We start from the raw sequence: 20,609 nt of genomic DNA, 5'->3' as shown, positions 1-20,609 counted from the left end.
CCCTCAGGCTGCTTAGCTTAGTATAATTTAAAGGATAATAAGTTAAAGAGCACAAAGGCACACGTTGCACAGTATCCATGTACACATGGAGTTAATAAGGAGTAGTGTTGTGATAATCGAGCCTATAAATTTACCCTAATTGTAAGCTTAATTGTGAAAAATATATGAAAGCTTATAAAATGTTACCAATAGCCTAAAATAACAAATGTTAATAGAAAGTAAGTGAAGTTGCTTTCAATAATGAATGTTATAAACAGGTGCAAAAGACCCAGACAGATTAACTGAGTCCAAACAAAAAGGCCACGTTCAAGGACTATGTTAAAACCATTTTTGGTTAAAAAAAAGATTAGAAGTTAATAAAACAAATGTGATATATTGGAGATTAGGCCTAATTGGTGAACAAAATAATAAAGGGATGGACTATTCCACCTGCCACTCCCTTTTTGGGTCCTTAAAGAGAAAGACTTTGGAGGAAAGGAAAAATATAGTAAAGAACAGATGGAGGCTACTGCAGCAAGTATCATCATCACAGGTGCCACCTCTATTGGTTCCTGGGACCCTGGGCCTTCTTTATCCTAATCCTGAGGGATGCCCAGACCAGACTGGGCCAGAGAGAAAGTTCCAGATGACAATGCCACCCCTTCAAGTGCCAGCTGAATCCCAAACACCGAAATTAAATGGGATCAGACTTTAACAACTGCAGCAACAACTCCTCCAGCTCATCTCAGCTAACTTCTTCTCTTTTTACCCAAAAGGACAGTTATTACCATCTTTAACACCATCTAAAAGATTGTCATACACAGAGGTTTTTCCTTCTAAAACTCTCTCCAGCTACCGTGAAAGGGAAGAAGGTATGTTGTCTGTTTTTCCTTCTTTTCTGCATTTTTAATAAAAGGTTAAAAGGAAATTTAATGCTGTGTTTGCCATGGTATTAAGCAGGCTGAGGTGTCTGTATACCAAACTGCAAACCTTGTTTAACACTGTTCAATGTTGGACAATGAGACTGTGTTATGTTAGGGGGGAGGATAGCTCAGTGGTTTGAGCATTGGCCTGCTAAACCCACAGTTGTGAGTTCAATCCTTGTGGGGGCCACTTAGGATCTGGGGCAAAATCAGTACTTAGTCCTGCTAGTGAAGGCAGGGTGCTAGAGCCAATGACCTTTCAGATCCCTTCCAGTTCTAAGAGATAGGATATCTCTGTTAATTATGATTTTATTTAAAATCTTTGGCTCATTTTTTCCATTTACATTAATATAACAGTAGCTAGTTCACTTGAAATTCACACCCTAGGTTTCACATACTAATTTCTCCATGTAGACAAGTCCTAAGGATGAATGCTATTGTAATGACATAACATTATATCTAGCAGCATTCCTCTTTAAAAAGGAAGACAAGTGTAGCACTTGAATGGTGATACTTGATAGGACAAGACAGTAAATGCTTTGATAGCCTCCATTTCTCAGGTTTCATCTTCAGGCCTTTGAAAATAAACTTTTAAACTTTACATGGTTTTCTCCTTGGGGGACAACTACCAGTGAGGTTATTCATTAGATTTTAATCATATGCATATATGATTTTACAGAAAGGCTATCCAAGGAATAGGAGCCAACGGATTATATTTTCAAGTCTGAGGGTATGTCTACACTGCACAATTATTTCGAATTAGCTTAAACCGATATTACAAAACAGATCTAATAAAATCGGTTAGCGCGTCCACAGTGGATCACAAAATCGATGGTTGCGTCCATGGTCCCAAACTACCATCGATTTCAGGAGCGGTGCACTGTGGGTAGCTGTTCCTCAGCTATCCCATAGGTCCCTTCTCGGTGAGAGCACAGTCGCCTGATGGGGCAGAAAAACATTGCCCCGGGTGGTGCTGGGTACAGCCTCAACCCCTCCCCTTTGTAAGCAGCAGACAACCTGGCGCTTTGTCCCGGTGCATGAGCAAACGCCATAGCACAGCATCATGGACCCTGAATCACAAACAGTTATCCTGACCGTGTCAACACCTCGCGGTACTCTTGCCAGCAGCATTCAGTACACAAGGTGACATTTACAGTACTTCAAGGAATTTATTTATTTTACTTCTCTTTCACGTGCTGGGGGGGGAGAGACTGACGGCTGTTTCGTGGAACCAGCAAGGGACAAACGTGTATTAAGTACAGACATTGGGCGCTCAGCCAAGAATGCAATTTAGTTTCAGAGACTGCTGTTGGAGACTATCTAGTCCGTCATTACCCCCTCCCTCATGAGCATCCGTTTGAGTCTCTGCTTCCCGTTACGGTTGTCACGCACCGCTGTGTTCCTGGAGTTATTTCAACGCTTTGCATTTCTGTTCTTTTAACGGAGCTTGATAAACAGATTTGTTCCACCATACAGCGTCAGATCTAGTTATCTCCCGTAAGGTTCAATGCAGGGAGCTACTTTTGCATTTGAACTGCATCCACCCGTGTGATCAGAGCTGGACACGTTTAAAGCAGGAAATTGTCATTGTTAAAGGTCTCGGGCTTTTCCTTGGTTACCCAGCATCCGCATCCGAGTTCGGATTGCGGGACCCAGAGCGTCAGTGGTCACTGTGGGTGGACCTCTAGCGACGGCCAATAATTTCGATTCTCCATCCACACGAACCCTTATCCGAGTTATCACTTTCGAATTTAGCGCTACTCCTCTCGTCTGGGAGGAGTTCTGAAATCGATTTAAGGAGCCGTTTAACTCGATATTAATGACGACGTCGTGTGAACGGGTACAGCTTTAAATCGGTATATCGGCCATTAAACCGATTTAAAGTCGCAGTGTAGACCTGGCCTGACAGTTCATTCTACAGAATGAGTCAATGTGCTTTTCTTTCTTTCTTTCTTTCTAAATCATGAAAAGCAGATAGTACTAGAGCATTTAAGATTAGAGCTGGGAGAATAATTTCCTGTGGACAATTTATTTTGTGAATACCACCCTCTTTTTTGTTCACAAATGATTTGCAAACAGCCTTCGATTTTTAAGAATTTCACAGGAAAATCACTTATTTTGCCCAAACGGCCAAAAGAACAACTATCAGAGGGGTAAGCTGTGTTAATCTGTATCCACAAAAACAATAAGGAGTCCAGTGGCATCTTAAAGACTAATAGGTTTATCTGGGCATAAGCTTTCGTGGGTAAAAAAACCACTTATTCAGATGCAAGTGTGAAGAAGTGGGTTTTTTACCCACGAAAGCTTATGCCCAAACAAATCTGTTAGTCTCTAAGGTGCCAAAAGAACAACTGTTTGCTCCACTCAGTGTTTTGTCTCAGTATTCCTGTGATAATGAAGGTGGGGGTAGCTCCCTGTTATGGACACCCACCCAGCCACTTAGCTATAAAATCCCTCTTAGTAGCTGTTCTCTACTTGCTTTACCTGTAAAGGGTTAAAAAAGTCTCACTGCTATGCACAGGTAAAAGGAAGTGAGTGAGCACCTGACCAAAGAGTCAATGAGAAGGCTAGAACTTTTTAAAATTGAGAAAAAACTTCTCCTTTGCGTGTTTGCGGTTGTTCTCCTGAGGAGAGGGGGTCAGAGCAGCGACGCTGTAAGAAGCTTTGGGCCAGGTATGAAAAATCATCTGTATTATACCTAAAAACTACTGATTTGAAACCCTAGATATGTAAGTAGATCAGGAAATGTCTAGGAAGACATGATTAGATTTATCTTTTTTATTTCTTTATGGCTTGTGGATTCCTCTGTGCTAACCCCAGGTGCTTTTGTTTTGCTTGTAAACTTTAAACTGGACCTTAAGAAAGCTATTTTTGGTGCTTAATCCTTGTAGTTGTTCTTTTTAAATTTAGTAATAGCCTGAGTTTTCAGATGTATTTTCTTTCTTTCTTTCTTTCTTTTTTTTTAAATAAAATGTACCTTTTTAAAGAATAGGATTGGAGTTCTGTGTCTTAAGAGGTTTGTGCACACTTTTTTTTTTAATTAGCTGGTGGCAACAGCTGATTTCCTTTGAAATACTAGGGCTTGAGGGTACCCCACAGGAAGGAATTCCCAGCTGAGCCTTCCTGGGTTCTCAAAGGGGTTTTGCACTTGAGTGGTGGCAGCATCTACCCATCCAAGGTCAGAGAAAGCTGTAACCTTGGGAGTTTAATACAAGCCTGGAGTGGCCAATATTAATTTTTAGAATCCTTGAGGGCCCCACCTTCTGCACTTGAAGTGCCAGAGTTGGAATTTAGCCCTGACAATCCCAAAGAAAAAGTGTGATACATGCTAGATATAAGAAGAGCACTTCACATAGGAGAGGCACCATGGAGAATCTGACCCATTAATTATCACCTTTAAAAACAAAAGAAAAATTTTTTTTTTAGTTTGCAAAACCCCCTTTCCCCATTCTTAGATAACTTAAAAGTGGCATTTTAGCAAACTGCACAAAAACATTTTCTTCCAGGATGAGAACAAGTCTAGGTAATTTCACTCCAAAAGGTAATTTTCCAAAAAGTTCAAGTATGTGAATCTAAAATGAGAGGCTTAAAACAAGAGTGTCTCCTCAGCTATAATTATAGTGATGCTGCCACAATACTATAATACAGAGCAACTCCCAGGGCTTGGGAATTCTTCTATGAAACACATTTTTTTTAAAAAAATGCAAACCTCTGTAATATTCCATAATAGCAAAGAAACATATCAATGCAAGAACTATACTGTATTAATTCAACCCTAGCTGCATTCACAGCACTCAGTCTTGAGCATCAAGTACACCACCACATAAGGCTTTGAATTAATAACATAATTCATAACCTGTCATGTCTTTGTTATCCTGGAGATGAGACTCAAATTGTGAGCTTCTGTGAGTTTTGCTAATTACAGTCTTGCTCTTGGAAAGCTTATTGTTAATTACATGATGAAGCACATAAATCTTGAGCCATGATTGATTGTTTACATTAGATTCTGTATTACCCAACAAGATCGCTCATTTCCTGATCCCTATTCTAGAATTACATTAAGAAAACAACCTGACCAGCAGAAAGGAAACCTGAAGACAGAACATTAGTCAAAAGAGCCCTCTCTGAAATGAAACACATTAATTACAAAAAGCCCAGATAAAAATATTTCCTCATTATTTGTATATATTTTATCAAGTCACAGTTGGATTGTGAAGTGGAATGTAAACAGATGTCAGTTAACATTAAATAGACAATTTAAGAAAGGAGGCAATGAAAAAAAACAGTCATACTAGTTCTTACTGTTTGTATAATGTCTTGGTCCTAGCATGCATGCTCCTTACCCAGTTGTGCATAAGTAACACAGTATCAGAGGGGTAGCCATGTTAGTCTGGATCTGTAAAAGCAGCAAAGAGTCCTGTGGCACCTTATAGACTGCATGCATCCGAGGAAGTGGGTATTCACCCACGAAAGCTCATGCTCCAATACATCTGTTAGTCTACAAGGTGCCACAGGACTCTTTGTTGCTTTTATAGGTAACACAGTACTTTGAGTTCCAGTGGAAGGGCTGTTACCATGAACCAAGAGGAATGACCAAGTGTGACCGTAAGCATTCCTGATATTTGTACAAAATATGCCTTGTGGGGTATCACCTGAAAACCAGTAATACACTGGTGAATAGTATCATGATGGAATGTATGTAACAATATTGCATGTGGAGTTATGGATGTTCTTTGATACTATGTTTTAAAGTGAATTTGAACAAAATAGGTCTGCTCAGGTCAAATACAAATGAAGCAGGGTGACCAGTGACAATGGAATTGCAATTTACGTATGCTGTAAACAGAATCATCAAAGCTCAGAAGTTGGTTTGGGACTCAGCACCTCTGGATCATAAAGAACTGTGTATTTGCTTATCTAACCAGCCTGGTCATCAGACAGAGACAACGAAAGTACATTTACTGGGGATATCTTGGAGTCACTTGGCTAATAGTAACCAAGGCTGGTGGAGAGCAGAGTGTGGCTGTGGTGTAAGAAGCAGGCAGCTGCAGTCAGAGTTGCTGAACTAGGGCTGCTTATCACACCAAAACTCAATGCAGGCTTATATGCTGGCTGGGAGCATCCAGACAAGGGAGCTCCAGCAGCAGAGCATTTTAAGGCAACCAGGGTTATAGGTCAGGCAGTCACACAACTTTTCATTGGTCTGGGGTGCACCTCAAAATGTGACACCAAGTAACGTACTATAGCAGCTTGGGAATTTCAATCTGCTTCTACTTCAAAACTGCAAGTTAAGATAATGTTTTGGAATCATTTTCATTAGTCTCCTCTCACCCTTGTACTGCCCTGTCAGCAGATTTGGGGAGGACACCATTTTGAGAGGTGATATCCCCCTCCAAAATATGGTATGGGTGTGGAGGAAAGGCAAGTTCAGGGAGATGCCCCTCCCCCTTGCCACTCCCACCACAAACAGAGCTGCTTTAGAGTGGCACCAGCAACCAGTTCAAGGTAGACAGGATGAAATCTGGTGTGTGAGGGGGATGTATAAACCATCCTATCAGTACTGTTACAGTTCTCTTATTGGTTAAGGGGGGGGGTCACATGCTGCTATGGAATAACATAAAGCAGTGGCTCTCAAACTTTTTTTACTGGTGACTCCTTTCACATAGCAAGCCTCTGAATGCAACCCCCCCCCTTATATATTAAAAACACTTTTTATATATTTAACACCATTATAAATGCTGGAGGCAAAGTGGGGCTTGGGATGAAGGTTGACAGCTCACAACCCCCCACGTAATAACCTTGCAACCCCCTGAGGGGTCCCAACCCCCAGTTTGAGAACCCCTGACATAAAGACACCCAGCAGAGGTGAATTTAAAGTTGAAATGTATTTAGACCAAATCTTATATAGGGAAAAAACATTGCCACTTGGTTACGCAGCTGACCTCCAATCAGCAATAATGCCTTTAGAATTCCATCATTATATTCCCTAGCTATCAGTTTTTCAACCTGTAAGGCAAATTTTTTTTCATTATAAACCTAACTGCATGATGCGCTGACATTTATATTTGCATCTATCTGCACACATGTGGAGAGATGGGAGCCTGTCATTTTACTACAGATGAGAAGGTTACTCACCTTGTGCAGTAATTGAGGTTCTTCAAGATGGTTGTCCCTGTGGATGCTCCATTTTAGGTGTCTTGGCGCCCTGCATTTGTAATTGCAGATTTGTAGTAGCAGCGCCCCAGTTAGCAGCACGTGCGCGGCAGCCATCTCGCACTGCTCTGAGTGGCTACCTAGCATTCGCAGGCAACCAACCCCCAGTTCCTTTTCTACCCTAGAGGATCAGCATGAAAGTCCGAAGTAGAGGGAAGGAGGGTGGGTAGTGGAACACCCACAGGGACAACCATCTCGAAGAACCTCAATTACTGCACAGGGCTAGTAACCTTCTCTTCTTCTTCAAGGAGTGTCCCTGTGGGTGCTTCACTTTAGGTGACTATGGAGCTTTGTGGAGCATTAGGTGACTATGGACAGTGGAGGGAAGGCTTTGGAGTTCGTTTATTGATGGTGGCTAGGATCGAGAGTCCAAACTGTGCGTCTGCAGCTGATGGTTGCTCGAGAGCATAGTGTTTAGTAAAAGTGTGGGCAGAGGTGCAGGTAGCTGCTTTGCAAATGTCCGAGATAGGTATGTCATTAAAAAAAATGCTACTGATGTTGATAACGCTTTGGTGGATTGTGTGCGGACTCCTGGTGGAGCAGAGAGGTTGTTCTGCTGGTAACACAAATGGATACAGCCTGATATCCATTCAGATAGTCTCTGTTTAGAGATGGTTTGACCCTTCAATCATTCTGTTCTAGAGAGAAAGAGACAAGATGATTTTCTAAATGTTTTCGTTCTTTCTAGGTAAAAGGCTAGTGGTCTTCGGATGTTGAGCGTGTGAAGAGAAGCCTCCCTGTTGTTGGCATGTGGTTTCGGGAAAAACACATGTAAGTATATTGGTTTATTGAGATCAGTGGTCACCAACTGATCTATCACAATTGACTGGTCGGTCCTGGAGACTCTCCCAGTCGATCATGATCTCTGGCTGCTAAAAGTCTGGTGGCGCAGCAGGGCTGCTGCTAAGACGGGCTCCCTGCCTGTCCCGGCCCCACGCCATTCCCCGAAGCCGCTAGCATGCCCCCATGGCCCCAGAGTGGGGGGACGGGGTCTCCACACACTGCCCCTGCCTGCAAGCACCACCCCCTGCAGCGCCCATTGACCCAGAATGGGGAACTGTGGCCAATGGGCGCTGCAGGGGTGATGCTTGCAGAGAGGGGCGTCGGTCCCTTCCAGGAGCAGCATGGAGTCAAGGCAGGCAGGGAGCCTGCCTTAGCCCCACTGTGCCGCTGACCGGGAGCTGCCCAAGATAAGTGCCACCCGGTGGGAGCCCGCACCCCAACCCCACTCCCAGAGCCAGCGCCCCATATCCCCTCCTGCATGACAACCTGCTGCTCCAGCCCTGAACCCCATCTCAGAGCCAGCACCCCGCACCCCCTCCTGTCCATGACCATCGTAATCAGAGTGGTTAAGTTGAGGAAGCGCTGATGGATTAACCTTGCTGTTGCTCTGAGGCAGTCAAGATAGGGCCCTATAAATTCCAGTTGTTGGACTGGGACCAAAGTAGACTTCTGAAGATTTATTTGAAGTCCAAGGTTCGTAAAGAGGGCTATTGTGGTCTCTGTGGCTTCTAGTGCTGCCCGCCGTGTTGGTGCTCTTAACAGGCAGTCATCCAGGTATGGAAAAATCATGACCTCTGTGAAGTTGAGCTGAAGTGATGGCGAGGACCTTGGAAAAGACCGTTGGGGTGGTTGACAGTCTGAAGGGTAGCACTTTATATCAGTAATGTTGATGTCCTAGCATGAAGCACAACAATCTTCTGTGTGCCGGATGAATGGTGGCATGAAAGTAAGCATCTTGCAGGTCGAGGGACAAGAGCCAATCTCCTTTCTCTAATGCTGGAATCATCATCGATAGGGTCACCATTTTGAATCGCTGTGTTCTCACAAACTTCTTGAGTTTGCGTAAATCCAGAATGGGTCTCCATCCGCCATTCTTTTTCTGAGTGAGGAAATAATGGGAATTAAATATTCTTCCCCTGTGTTGAGCTAGTACAGGTTCCACAGCCCCTAATTGCAGGAGGTGGTTTATTTCCTGATGTAATAGGGGCTCGTGAGAGAGGTTCCTGAAGAGGGACAGGGAAGGGGGTTGGGTAGATGGGATAGAAATAAATGGGATGGAGTAACCCTGCTGGATAATTCCCAGGACCCATCTGTATGTGGTGATATTGTTCCAAACTGGGTAATATGGTGACAGGCGGTCCCCGGAAGATGTTAAGTGGGGTTGAGATCCGGAATTAGAGCGTGTAGATGTTTTGGGGCTCTCATCCAGACCTTCAAAATGATGGCCTAGAAGTGGAAAGCTGGAATGAGGAAGGCTGGTCTTGATTCTCCCTTTGTCCCATCTCCTCTGTTTGCAGCATTGGGTATACTGTCTTTGAGGCTAGGAGCATGGTGCAGCCCAGAATTTTTGGTTATAAAAACTGCCCTTCTTTTTCTTGTTTCCAGGGACATAGATGCCGAAAGTCTTTAAGGTGGCCTGAGAGTCCCTTAAAGTACGCAAGGACACATCGGTGGATTCGGCAAACAGTTTCTGACCCTCAAAGGGGAGGTCCTCAACCACAGCCTGTACCTCTCTCAGGAATCCTGATAGGTGGTGCCAAGATGCCCGACACATGACCACGGAGGTCATGATGGAGCGTGCTGCTGTGTCCTCGGAATCGAGAAAGGCTTGGAGGGTTGTCCTTGCGATGAGAGAACCTTCGGAGATGTTGGACTTATATGCTTCTCTCTTGTCCTCTGGAAGATTTTCAATAAAAGATGACATTGTAGAAAACAGATTGTGTGTGTGTATTTTGCAATCAGTACAGAGTAATTCACAATTCAAAATTGCAAGGTGGCAGAATAGACTTTGCACCCAAAGAGGTATAGCCTCTTCCAGTCCTTGTCGTAAGGGGCGGATCTAGACTGTTGCTGTTTGCCCTTCTGATTTACTGCCTCCACTACCAGTGAATTAGGAGTGTGGTAGGTAAAGAGAAATTCAGACCCTTTTACAGGCATGTACCATTTTTTTGTCCGACCTTTTGCATTAAGGAGGGGCTGTGGCTGGCGTCTGCCAGATGGTTTTCGCTGGGTCCATTACCGCAGTGTTAATAAAAAGTGCTATTTTTGCTGATGGGGATGCCTGGAGAATGTAAGTGAGTTTATTTTGGGTCTCAGACAAGGAGATGTTGAGGGAGTCTGCTACCCTCTTGAAAAGGTCTGAAAGGACTTGAAGTCATCCCCCAATGTGGGGGTTGTGGCATGATTGTTTCATCTGGATGAGATATGTGTAGGGGGCAAGGTGTCTCCTTCAGGTGCATCCTCCTGCTCTTCAGTCTCCTCATCCTGGGCCTCCTCATGCTGGAGCCACTGGTGAGGGAGAGTGGGGTATTCTGGAGACTGGTGGGTTATGCGGTCTATAAATGGCTCATGGGTCCCAGTATGGCGAGTTGGATGGGAGGGCCATAGGAGGTGGCAGTCAAGATTGGGGCTGCCAGGCTTGCGTGTCTACCAGTGGCTGGTGATGTGAGGGTCCAGTTTTAGCAGAGGAGTGGCGAGGGATGTACAGTCCTGAGTCATCCTCCTCATCATCATCACTGGAGACAGGTGTCACTGAAGCCCCTTGGTGATGATGTGGCTTGGTTCACACCTCGCTGGGGTACCCCTGGTACCGAATAAGGGGGTCCCTGGCGTAGAAGAAACTGCCAGGTCCGTCCGTCTGGTGAAAAGTTGCAGTACCAGAAAGCTTGGTGCCGGGGATGGCAGAGCAGTCTGAAAGGAGAGGGTCAGAACTATCGTGCCAAGGTCTTGCTAAGCTGTATATGTGCAGCCGGTGGCACCATTACACTGGTCAGTGCTGGGATGTTCTTCGGCATGGTCAGTGCCAAGCTAGGGAGCTTGGCTTTAGATTGTGCACCTGACTGAGATCCTGCCCATACCGGCCCTGGGCTCCCCAGGAAGTCTCTGTACCGGATGTTCCCGGTGCCTCTCAGTCCTGGAGCCTCTTGGTCCAAGGCTTTCGGTGCCGTCAGTACCAGGGCAGATTTTTCACCAGGAGACCGTTTATTTTTAGGTGGATCTTGCTGTGGCGATGACTGAGACCGGTGTTTGGTCGCCTTTTTAGGGACAGAGTCCTTAGAAGCAGTCTTGGTAGTGGAGCCCTTGTCTGAGGCGGCTGCTGGCGACTGTTGGTAAAGAGGCATCCTGGACTCTAGACTGGAGGCTGGCCTGAGGGATTTCTCCATCATGAGTAATTTACGTTGGAGGTCTTTGGCCTTCAGTGTCCTGGCAGTCAGTTTTTTACACTGAGGACACTTTTGGGGAATATGAGTCTCTCTGAGATGGCGCATGCACTAAGCATGGCCGTCTGAAATAGGTATTGATAGCCTGCAGATCAGGCAGCGTTTGAATCCAGGTGAACCAGGCATGCCTGAGGAAGGTCCGGTTCTGGAGAAAAACAGGGTAGCCCATTTTAAAGCAGTCATCATTGGTGGAGGCCCCCTGAGTGGCAGGATGGGGGGAAAAACTACACTAACTTTTTTTTTTTTTTTAACATGGAAGAAATTAAAAGTAGTGCTAACCGAAGTTAACTAGAACTGAGAGGATAAAAGAAAAAAGGAAGGAATATGATCTATTTATGGAGCTGAAGAGGTGCTGCTCTCGCTCTGACTCAAGCCAAGGGCGGCAGAAAAGGAACTGGGGGTCGGTTGGCTGCGCATGCTAGGTAGCTGCTTGGAGCAGCATGAGATGGCTGCTGCACGTGCACGGCCAACTGGGGCACTGCTACTATAAATCTCCAATTACAAGCACAGGGCACCAAGGCACCTATGGTGGAGCACCCACAGGGACACTCCTTGAAGAAGAACTCTTTGTTATCTGTTACGTAAGCCCCTGAGCGAGGTGGCTTGGAAGCAATAGAACTCTCTGGCTTCTTCTGTATGTGAAATGGGAAAACTGAAGTGGATCTTACAATCTGCAAGATGGTTTCAATTGTTTATTTGTCACTTGTTTTGATGTAATCTCACAAAGTGTTTAAAGTTGTATTTGTGATGGGTTGTCAACCTTGGGGTGCAATCTGAGAGCTGTGGGGACTGCGGAGTCCCTCTAAGACACACAGTTGGGTTGGGGAACCAGCCAGCCTCACCCAGGCCCTGTTATGCCCCAACACAACAGCAGGTGGTGCCACTCACCTAAACTGTGCTGCCCAAATGCAAACAGTCAGTTTTCCAGCCCCCCCTTGCCCCCCAGCACGCACTCCCCTCTGGAGTATAAACTCAAAATTATACCTGTCTTGCACTGCACAGGGATCTGTACACTGTAAGCTCATTAATATGTACAGTGTACACTCATTAATATGTCTGCCCCCCACCATGTGAAGAATGTGTTTTATGTTTAAACAAAACTGCAAACTAAGCCTAAAATGCTAGAAAGATTGGATAAGAATTAGCAATCTCTCACCGTGACTGGTGATACAAGCTGGCTTGCAGAATCTCAAGACATAAGCTGCACTTGCTTTGCAGCTTGGGCTCCTCACCGCCATTCCAAGTCCTTTTCCTTATGAGCTTCTCTTAGGTGTTGAATTGTGGGGGCATGAAGAACCACAGATGAGGTCACTCCCTGCCTTATATAGCTTTAACATATGGCAGGAACCCTTTGTTCCAAAAACAGTTCCCAGCTAGTTTGTGGAAAAATACAGATACTGAAAATGGAGATCAATGGCATGTGATCTGGTCACATGCCCTTGCATGCCCTGCTGATTCATAGCAGCCATTACTTACAGGCTGTCTGGAGCGTTCTCAGGAAGGCTCACCGGGTAGGGGATAAGCTTCTCCTAAGGCCTATTGTTTTTCCTAATGGCCCGTAACCCTGAATAGGCCCTTCACAACCAGCTATCTAGACTTGAAGCATCTTGTCCAGTGGGCGTTGCCCAGGTGTAACTACATTTGAAATATACATAGTCAATATTCATAATTTTAGATGAAAAAATGATACATGCATACAAATAGAATAATCATATTCAGCAAATCATAACTTTTCTTGTGACACCTTACATGATGCATCTTATACAAAATGCATCATAAGTATGCCATAATCGTATCATAATAATATTACTAGGAAGAATACAGGGTGTAGTGTCACGGTATTATTTGGAGATACTTTAAATTCTGTTTTTATGAGTGACGTTCTACATATCTGAATGGCTACAGGAGAACATCAATATATGAAGAGACATACACCATGGAGAAAAGTTTGTTCTGACAGTCAGTGAGCTCAGATCAGGTAGCTGCCCCAGATGGATCAGAGACCCTTGCTTTATTCTGGACTATCAGATTAGTGCAAGAGACTACAAGCTGTCATAGCTCATGTATAGTTTGTGGTTTCTACTTTCATTTTATTACTCAATTAGATGTTTGTCTTTTTCTCTTCTAAAAAGTGGGAGTCTTTGGGAACCTGGAAACACAACCAAGTATCCAGTGAGTGGGAAGAAATACCATTATATTCAGCTGTTGCTAAACTCTCTTGCTGCTTCATTCACAGCATATCTAGAATCTGTCCCTTCCTGTCTATTCCCCCTGCCAGAGTTCTTGGCTATGCCTTACCACACAATCTTCTTGCTGATATTCCTGAAACATATTTCCCTTCTTTACAGACTATCCAAACTGTTATCTCCAAGCTCCTCTTCCTTGCTTGCTGCTCCAGCTCTTTTTGTGTCCCTCCATTCATACCACATCCACTTCCTCAATAATTTAAAACACATCTAGATTATTAAAGCTCTGCAGAGCTCTACCCTACATTTATCTAACCATTAGTCACGTGCCACTGTGGCAAGCATATTTGGTATAAGATCCTGCTTTTGCTTGCTACATAAGGAGCTATCCGTACCTATGACACTACATATAAAGGTTAATGTAATAAAATAATAACAACAATAATATCCACTTTCTTTTATTAAAACACAAATGCAAGACTCACCACCACTCCCAGACAGCATATCATGTTAGTGTTTAAATCCTATGTAACTAACCAATATTTCTTCATATGTAACTTTTTGATGTATATACCCTTCAGATAATAAACCCGAACACTTATACTTTTAATGAAGTGGGAGTTATTTCATTAATTACTTAAAATACTTGTGAGTTAAACAAAAAAGTTGCACAGAGAAGTGTTTTCACATGAATGGCATATATAAATAATTCATATGTATCTATGCAGCAGTGTCTTGCCGTATATATTTGTACCTCATGAGGGATGTAGTCTGGTGGCAACTTCTCCAGCATCTCATCAGCAAGACGCTGTACCATTGCTTCTCTGGTTTCCCCTCCTCCACTGCCGCTGTCTTTAGGCTGAATGCTAACTATTGTGCTTAAAGTCTCATTAGCCATATTAGTCTGATAAGTTATGTCTGCATTAGGGTGAAGTCCAAATACCTTAAGATAAAAAAGGATGCAATAAGAAAAAAAAATGAAGAATTACGTCTTAAAAAAAATAGAGCACTCTTGTTAATACACCACATTGATTTTTTAAAATATATCAGTTAATAGTCTACACAAAGGAAAAAGACAAGTGAGCAGATCCTTAGATGGTGTAAATCAGCATAACCTCATTAAGGTCAATGAGGTTACATTGATCTAAATCAGATAAGCATCTGGATGAAGTTATACAAAAAACTCAGCCCTGAATTAATGTGCATCTCCTAAAATCAGCCGAATCACCTTCTCCATTTGTTTCAGAAAATGCTTTCCTTGACCTATTCATTTTAACAGCAAAGTTTCTAGTGACTACAGTACTGACTACTTCAATATCATAATCCTGTGAAAGATATGCACATGTATGGTATTGTACAAGGCATAAATATTAGTAATTATGGTGGTTCCGTTATCATTACTTTTCCACCATTTTCAGTTTCTGACCCCCCTAAATTGTCTTCTTTTTAAATTTTCTCTTTCCTCTAATATTTTTTTTTTTTTTTTAGGAGTGGTACTGGTGGATTAGGTTTCTAAAACATGGACAGTAAAAATGAAAACCCACACTGTATACCATATATATTTGAAAGCACCCATACAGATGTTAAAAACAGAGATATATTCAGGATGTTATGTTTAGCTATTTTTGGTTTCAAGTCTTTTTCTCCCTGGCTGTGAAAACTTAATTTTTTTGTTTAGTCTGAAAGAAGTATAGCATGAGCAGTGACCTATGCCCTCCCCTGCTTCAGTCCTGACCTAAAAACAGCAACCATAAAAGATAACAATAGTTCAGACTTTATGCTCATTCAATCTTTGTATTTCTTTGCTGAGACTATCAGTAAGTCTTTAACTGTCAATCTGGATGGTGATTCTTGTCCACCGGGAACTGGACTCTGAACACCAGCTCATTTCATATACAGAAGACACTTCTAATGCTTAGTAATTAATTACTCTAAGAATAAAAGGCATAAAAACAATTAAGTTTAATACTGTTATGTTTGCAACTTTAAAAATTCAGAGACAGATCTTCAGCTGGTGTAAGTGGGTGTAAGTGCATCAAAGTCAATGGAGCTGCACCAGTTTAAACCACTTGAGAATCTGGCTCTGAAAGTGTTATTGTTATAAGACCAGGGGTAGGCAACCTATGGCACGCATGCCAAAGGTGGCACGTGAGCTGATTTTCAGTGCCACTCACAATGCCCCGGTCCTGGCCACCGGTCCGCGGGGCTCTGCATTTTAATTTAATTTTAAATGAAGCTTCTTAAACACTTTAAAAACCTTATTTATTTTACATACAACAATAGTTTACTTATATATTATAGACTTATAGAAAGAGTCCTTCTAAAAACGTTAAAATGTATTATTGGCACGTGAAACCTTAAATTAGAGTGAATAAATGAAGACTCAGCACACCACTTCTGAAAGGTTGCCGACCCCTGTTATAGACCCAGTTCTGCTTGGAGACACAGTGTGTGCACGCAATTCCCATTGAATTAGGCTCCAAGTAGGATTTAAAACATATTTCACAGACAGGACTTGTACAGTTAATACAACCTATGTATTTAGAAGTATTAGAAATATGTGAAAGAGTCAATGCACAGTATTACATCTGTATTGACTATCATGGAATACAAACATAATTTGAAGATTAAAGATGTTCATGATTTGTTGACCTCCTTTGTTGAAGAGAGTGAGACTTTCTCTGGGCAAAGGAATTAGGATATGGCTGGCAGGAAACATATCATCTTTACCATTTTAAAATCAGAAAAGCATTTTTGCTATAGCGAATTTGTAGCAATGCCTCTGTCCTAGTTCAAAACAAGAGACAATGCCTCCCTTCGTGCATGTAAATTATAGTACTAGACTGAGGACTAAATTCATCCCTGGAGTAACTTCACTGAAGTTAGAGAAGTTACTCCAGGGATGAATTTGGTCTTGTGTGCATCTTTGTGTATGCATGGGAGAATAAAACAGAAAACACAGTAATATCCTGGGGCAGTTCAGTGTCGTTAATCCTCCTGGACACTAATCTAGAAACCTAATTTAAAGGGAGTTTTGGGTGCATAAGGAATCCAGAATTGTACCCCTTAGTTTTTCAACTGACTGGAGTTCCAAATCCAGCTGGAAACACTCCACACCCTCCTGTCTGAAATCTAAGTGCATTTCAAAGGGATTTCTAAATTCAATAGTCCTCTTCCGAAGACAGTGTTTATTCTGATTTACTAATGCAAAGGTTGAATTTCATCAAAGGAGCAATGATACAGCAGTCAGATTTATTCAATCTGTCTTTCTTAACCAAAAATGGAGATAGGAGAAAACAAAAATTATACTGTCTTGACTAATACAATATCCTTCTTGGATCAGAGAAGATTGAGCTTAAAAGGTCAGGGGTTTCCAACAGCAATTCAGGAGGAGTTTGGAGTGACAGAAGGATGTTGTCACTTTCCTCATGATCTGTGAGAATCTGGGTCAGTCTTTTGAAGGAGAAAGAGATCTTTGCATATTCAGGGTTTGATCCTACACCACTGAAGTGAAAAGCAAAACTCCTGTATATAAAAAACACAAATCTGGATTGGCAGGCACCAAAACACTGAGAAAATAAGCCCCCAAATTCTGAAGCAGGCTTCAAAACACTGAGGAAAAGCAGGTGCAGGAGCCGGAACTGAGATCTGGGAAAGAGCTGAAGCAGACGGGATGCAGTTCCTGTGGTGACCTGCTTCACTGACTATGACCAAAACGGATCCACTGGAATGTTGGGAGAGCAGCATTCACACTCAGCTGGAGAAGGTGCACATCAGCCAGTAAGGAGTTTGACTTGCACTTACCCTGCTACTGCTGCCTTAAGGATCCAAAACCTTCACAGCTAAGGGAGTTGCATTAAGAAGCTAAGACCCGGAAATGAGAATCCCGGACAGATGGTGGGTCAGAATCTCACTCAATATCAATGGAGCTAGGGGATCTGACCCAGTATCTTTACAGATGCTTTATCCAGAGCTTTTTCATAGTTGCTTCTGCCCCTTCAAGAACTCAGATGATGTAATCTATTTTTGCAGCTCTATTGCAGAATCCCAATAGTCCATGCTGTATGTTTGGAAGTACCTCTGTGGTATCCTTTCTTGGAATTAGAAAAGGAATCTTCAGTTCTGGATTATACCACTACGAAGTAAAAGTCAGGCTTTGCCTACAATGGGCTTTTTTGCACAAGATAAACTGTACTGGTCTGAGCCATAGCTATGCTGCACTGCGCCTACACTAATTTTATCTCATTCTCAAACCAGAGAGTGTCACACTGGTGCAAGTCACTTTTTATACTGGTACAGTATAATTATACTAAAGATTTATGCCAATGCAGCAATCTCAGGGCAGCTACACTAGCTTAGAAAAACACCAGTGCAGATCAATCCATGAATGCCAACCTGCAAGGAACTTGGAGGGAGGAGCCCAGGTTGCAGGAGGGAAGAGTTTGGAGGAGGCATCAGGAAACCAATGTGTGTACACACGGCTAGGATGCTTACTGCAGTTGCAGGATCTCTGCAAACAGTTCTCTTAATAAAGAGCCAGTTCAGTTTTACAAGTATGGAGTTCTTTCACGTTATTACCTAGTATGTGGTGGTGGTGCATGAAATAGTCTCAGAAACAAGTCTGTATATTTGGTGCACTTTAATTCCAACAAATGTTATCTTCAGAGGCATTTGTAAACCTAAAGTACTTCCATTTTTATTTCAACTTCAACTAACTCCCTGTCCTCAAAATGGAACAGGCCCAGATGATAACAATGGCCTGTTAAGTGAGAACAATTGTTTTCATTTTTGTAACGTCTGCTGTCTGAGCTCTGCCCTGTTCCATATATGGATGATTAGAAAAGTCTAGCGCTTTAATTAGTATAACTCTCTTAACGCTTTAAAACGTGAAACATTTTTACCTCAGGTGTATCGACAATTGGCAGCTGCTCTATGTGCTGGAGATAGTCTTCAACTGTCCTGCCTTTTGGAATAACGTAACCTTTGTAGAAGCAAAATTTGTCAGTAAACATACTCTCTCCAAACCATGCTCTGGCAAATGTATTTAGCAATATTTTGTCAAGGTCATCTGTTACACGGCCACCATACTGTACTTCTCCAAGCATATAGCGAACACAGCTCCAGTTCACCCCACGCTTAATGTCAACCTCATCCAAATGATTCTGAATAAACTGCACACTGGCTGCAAAGTCTGCTTGGTTAAATTCATAAGGGATGTTCCAGCCCAATGGACCAAACTTTCGTCTTTCCTAATGGAGGAAGATGTTTAAAAGAGTGAAATTTAGTAACAGAAATTCCACATGTAAAAGCATTTGTGAAATATACTAAAAATGCAATAATCCACCCACCATCAATGGAAATTAAAGGGACACTGAGCTTGATTCTAACTGTGCTTACTCCACTGACTTCAATAAAACTATTCTTGATTTACACTAGTGAGAGAACAAAATCAGCCCCAGAATTAATCAGCTGGAATCTTTTTTTTTTTAATATAACACACAGAGAGAGGCAAAGGAGCATGTATTACAAATGACTAGATAGAAATATTTTCATAATTGTTTTTAAAAAGTTCAATGACAGCCACCTGATTAATTCCTGAAAAGATCTTTCATGCAGGGTGAAGGTGTATATTGTCCATTTTCCTCTCAGGTGTCTCCTGATGGAGGGATATGAACAGTGTGGGCAGATAAGTTCAATATTGGGGTCATCTTTCAATATAGGGGATGGGTGAAGTTTTTCGGCTGTTCTCATTTTATATGTCCAATTTTGCCCACCACATTATTTATATTTAACATAGATTTCAAATTCTTAATTATGTTCTCATTTATGAAATATGGTTTATGCCGTAACTGTAAGATAGCTAATTAATAATAACCTGAACAGTTGTATGTAGAAATGCCACAGCATATAACAGTGGTTTCCACTGTGGCATATTGCTCACTTCCAGCTGTTCCTGAGTAATAGCAGAGTATGTCCGCTTTAAACCAGCCTTTACACCTAAAAAAATAAATAAAATAAAAATCACATTGTATTAGTAAAAAAAAAATTATCTTGGAGTTTTAAGATTGATTTAGGTCTGTTGTAGCAGATTTCCTTCTATGAGAAATGATTATCCCAACACAGAGTATATGTTTTTCTATATTCTGAGCAACTATTTTCAATCACTGAACTATTTATTCATTTTGATACAGTACCAGTCAAATTACATTTTAGATATTATGCTTAGAGGGACATGCTTAAACCAAAACATTCAATCTAAAATGTGAGTTTCAAAAATTCAAACGCAGCTCCAGAGCAAGAACAACAACTCTATTTTTAAAATGGGCTGACCCTACATTGCAAACCTGTGAGTGTTTGAAACCAGGATCCTAGTCTAAATTTTGTATTGGAAGTCTATTTCTAATTTTAACACTTAAACGTTACCATCCTAAAATCTGAATTTGTCCACAAATAAATTTGTCCTGTGATAGACCCAGGCCAGTTGGGTACAGCAGAATAGCAGAGGGCAGATATACTGGCCACTGGATTAACAGTTTTCTGTTCCCTGACTGACCAGAGCAGGGGCTGCTCCAGGCTAATGAGAACACCTGACTCTAATTAAACGCCTGCCCAAAGAGTCAGTGAGGCATATCTTAAATGATACCGACTAATTAAGGCCCTCTGCTGAATACTATAAAAAGGGCTCACTCCATCCCAGAACACGGAAGAGGACCAGGGGAGCCCATGAGGCTAACGGAAGTGTAGCTGAAGGGCTGGTTACTGAAGACACCCTCAGATCATTGTTAAAGGAGCCCTAAGGTAAGGGTGAAGAAGGGAGAAGCAGGAGAGCTGTGGGGAAGTGGCCCAGGGAAATGTAGCAACTCTGGCAGTGAAAGGTTGGCTGCCAACAACTGCTACCATTAGGGTCTCTGGGCTGGAACCCGGAGTAGAGGGCAGACCCGGGTTCCCCCCAACCCAGCATTACAGGAACATCTCCTGGGAGGGGAAGTCAGGCCCCTGTCAGGACAGAAGGCTGAACAGGGACTGTGGGAGTTCTCTCACCAACCTCCTTGCTGGGCTATGATGAAAATGGCTCAGTAGACTGT

At 42.5% G+C, this 20,609-nt stretch overlaps 1 protein-coding gene across 2 annotated transcripts in view; it reads right to left on the bottom strand.

Annotated features, from left to right (window-relative positions):
• The window catches only part of LOC116821627 (dynein axonemal heavy chain 5-like), a 295,723-nt gene that overhangs the window by 26,756 nt on the left and 248,358 nt on the right, over nt 1–20,609 (bottom strand). For both annotated transcript variants that reach the window (XM_075062654.1, XM_075062655.1), the window contains 3 exons: nt 19,400–19,521; nt 18,426–18,773; nt 14,279–14,467 (listed from right to left, as the gene is read on the bottom strand). In XM_075062654.1, the coding sequence (XP_074918755.1) occupies nt 14,279–14,467; nt 18,426–18,773; nt 19,400–19,521 (659 nt within the window). The remainder of the gene's footprint in view (nt 1–14,278; nt 14,468–18,425; nt 18,774–19,399; nt 19,522–20,609) is intronic.

The sequence above is a fragment of the Chelonoidis abingdonii genome, chromosome 2 (genome assembly GCF_003597395.2).
Source record: "Chelonoidis abingdonii isolate Lonesome George chromosome 2, CheloAbing_2.0, whole genome shotgun sequence".
Taxonomy (NCBI): domain Eukaryota; kingdom Metazoa; phylum Chordata; order Testudines; family Testudinidae; genus Chelonoidis; species Chelonoidis abingdonii.
This window is presented reverse-complemented; position numbering and strand designations above follow the sequence as displayed.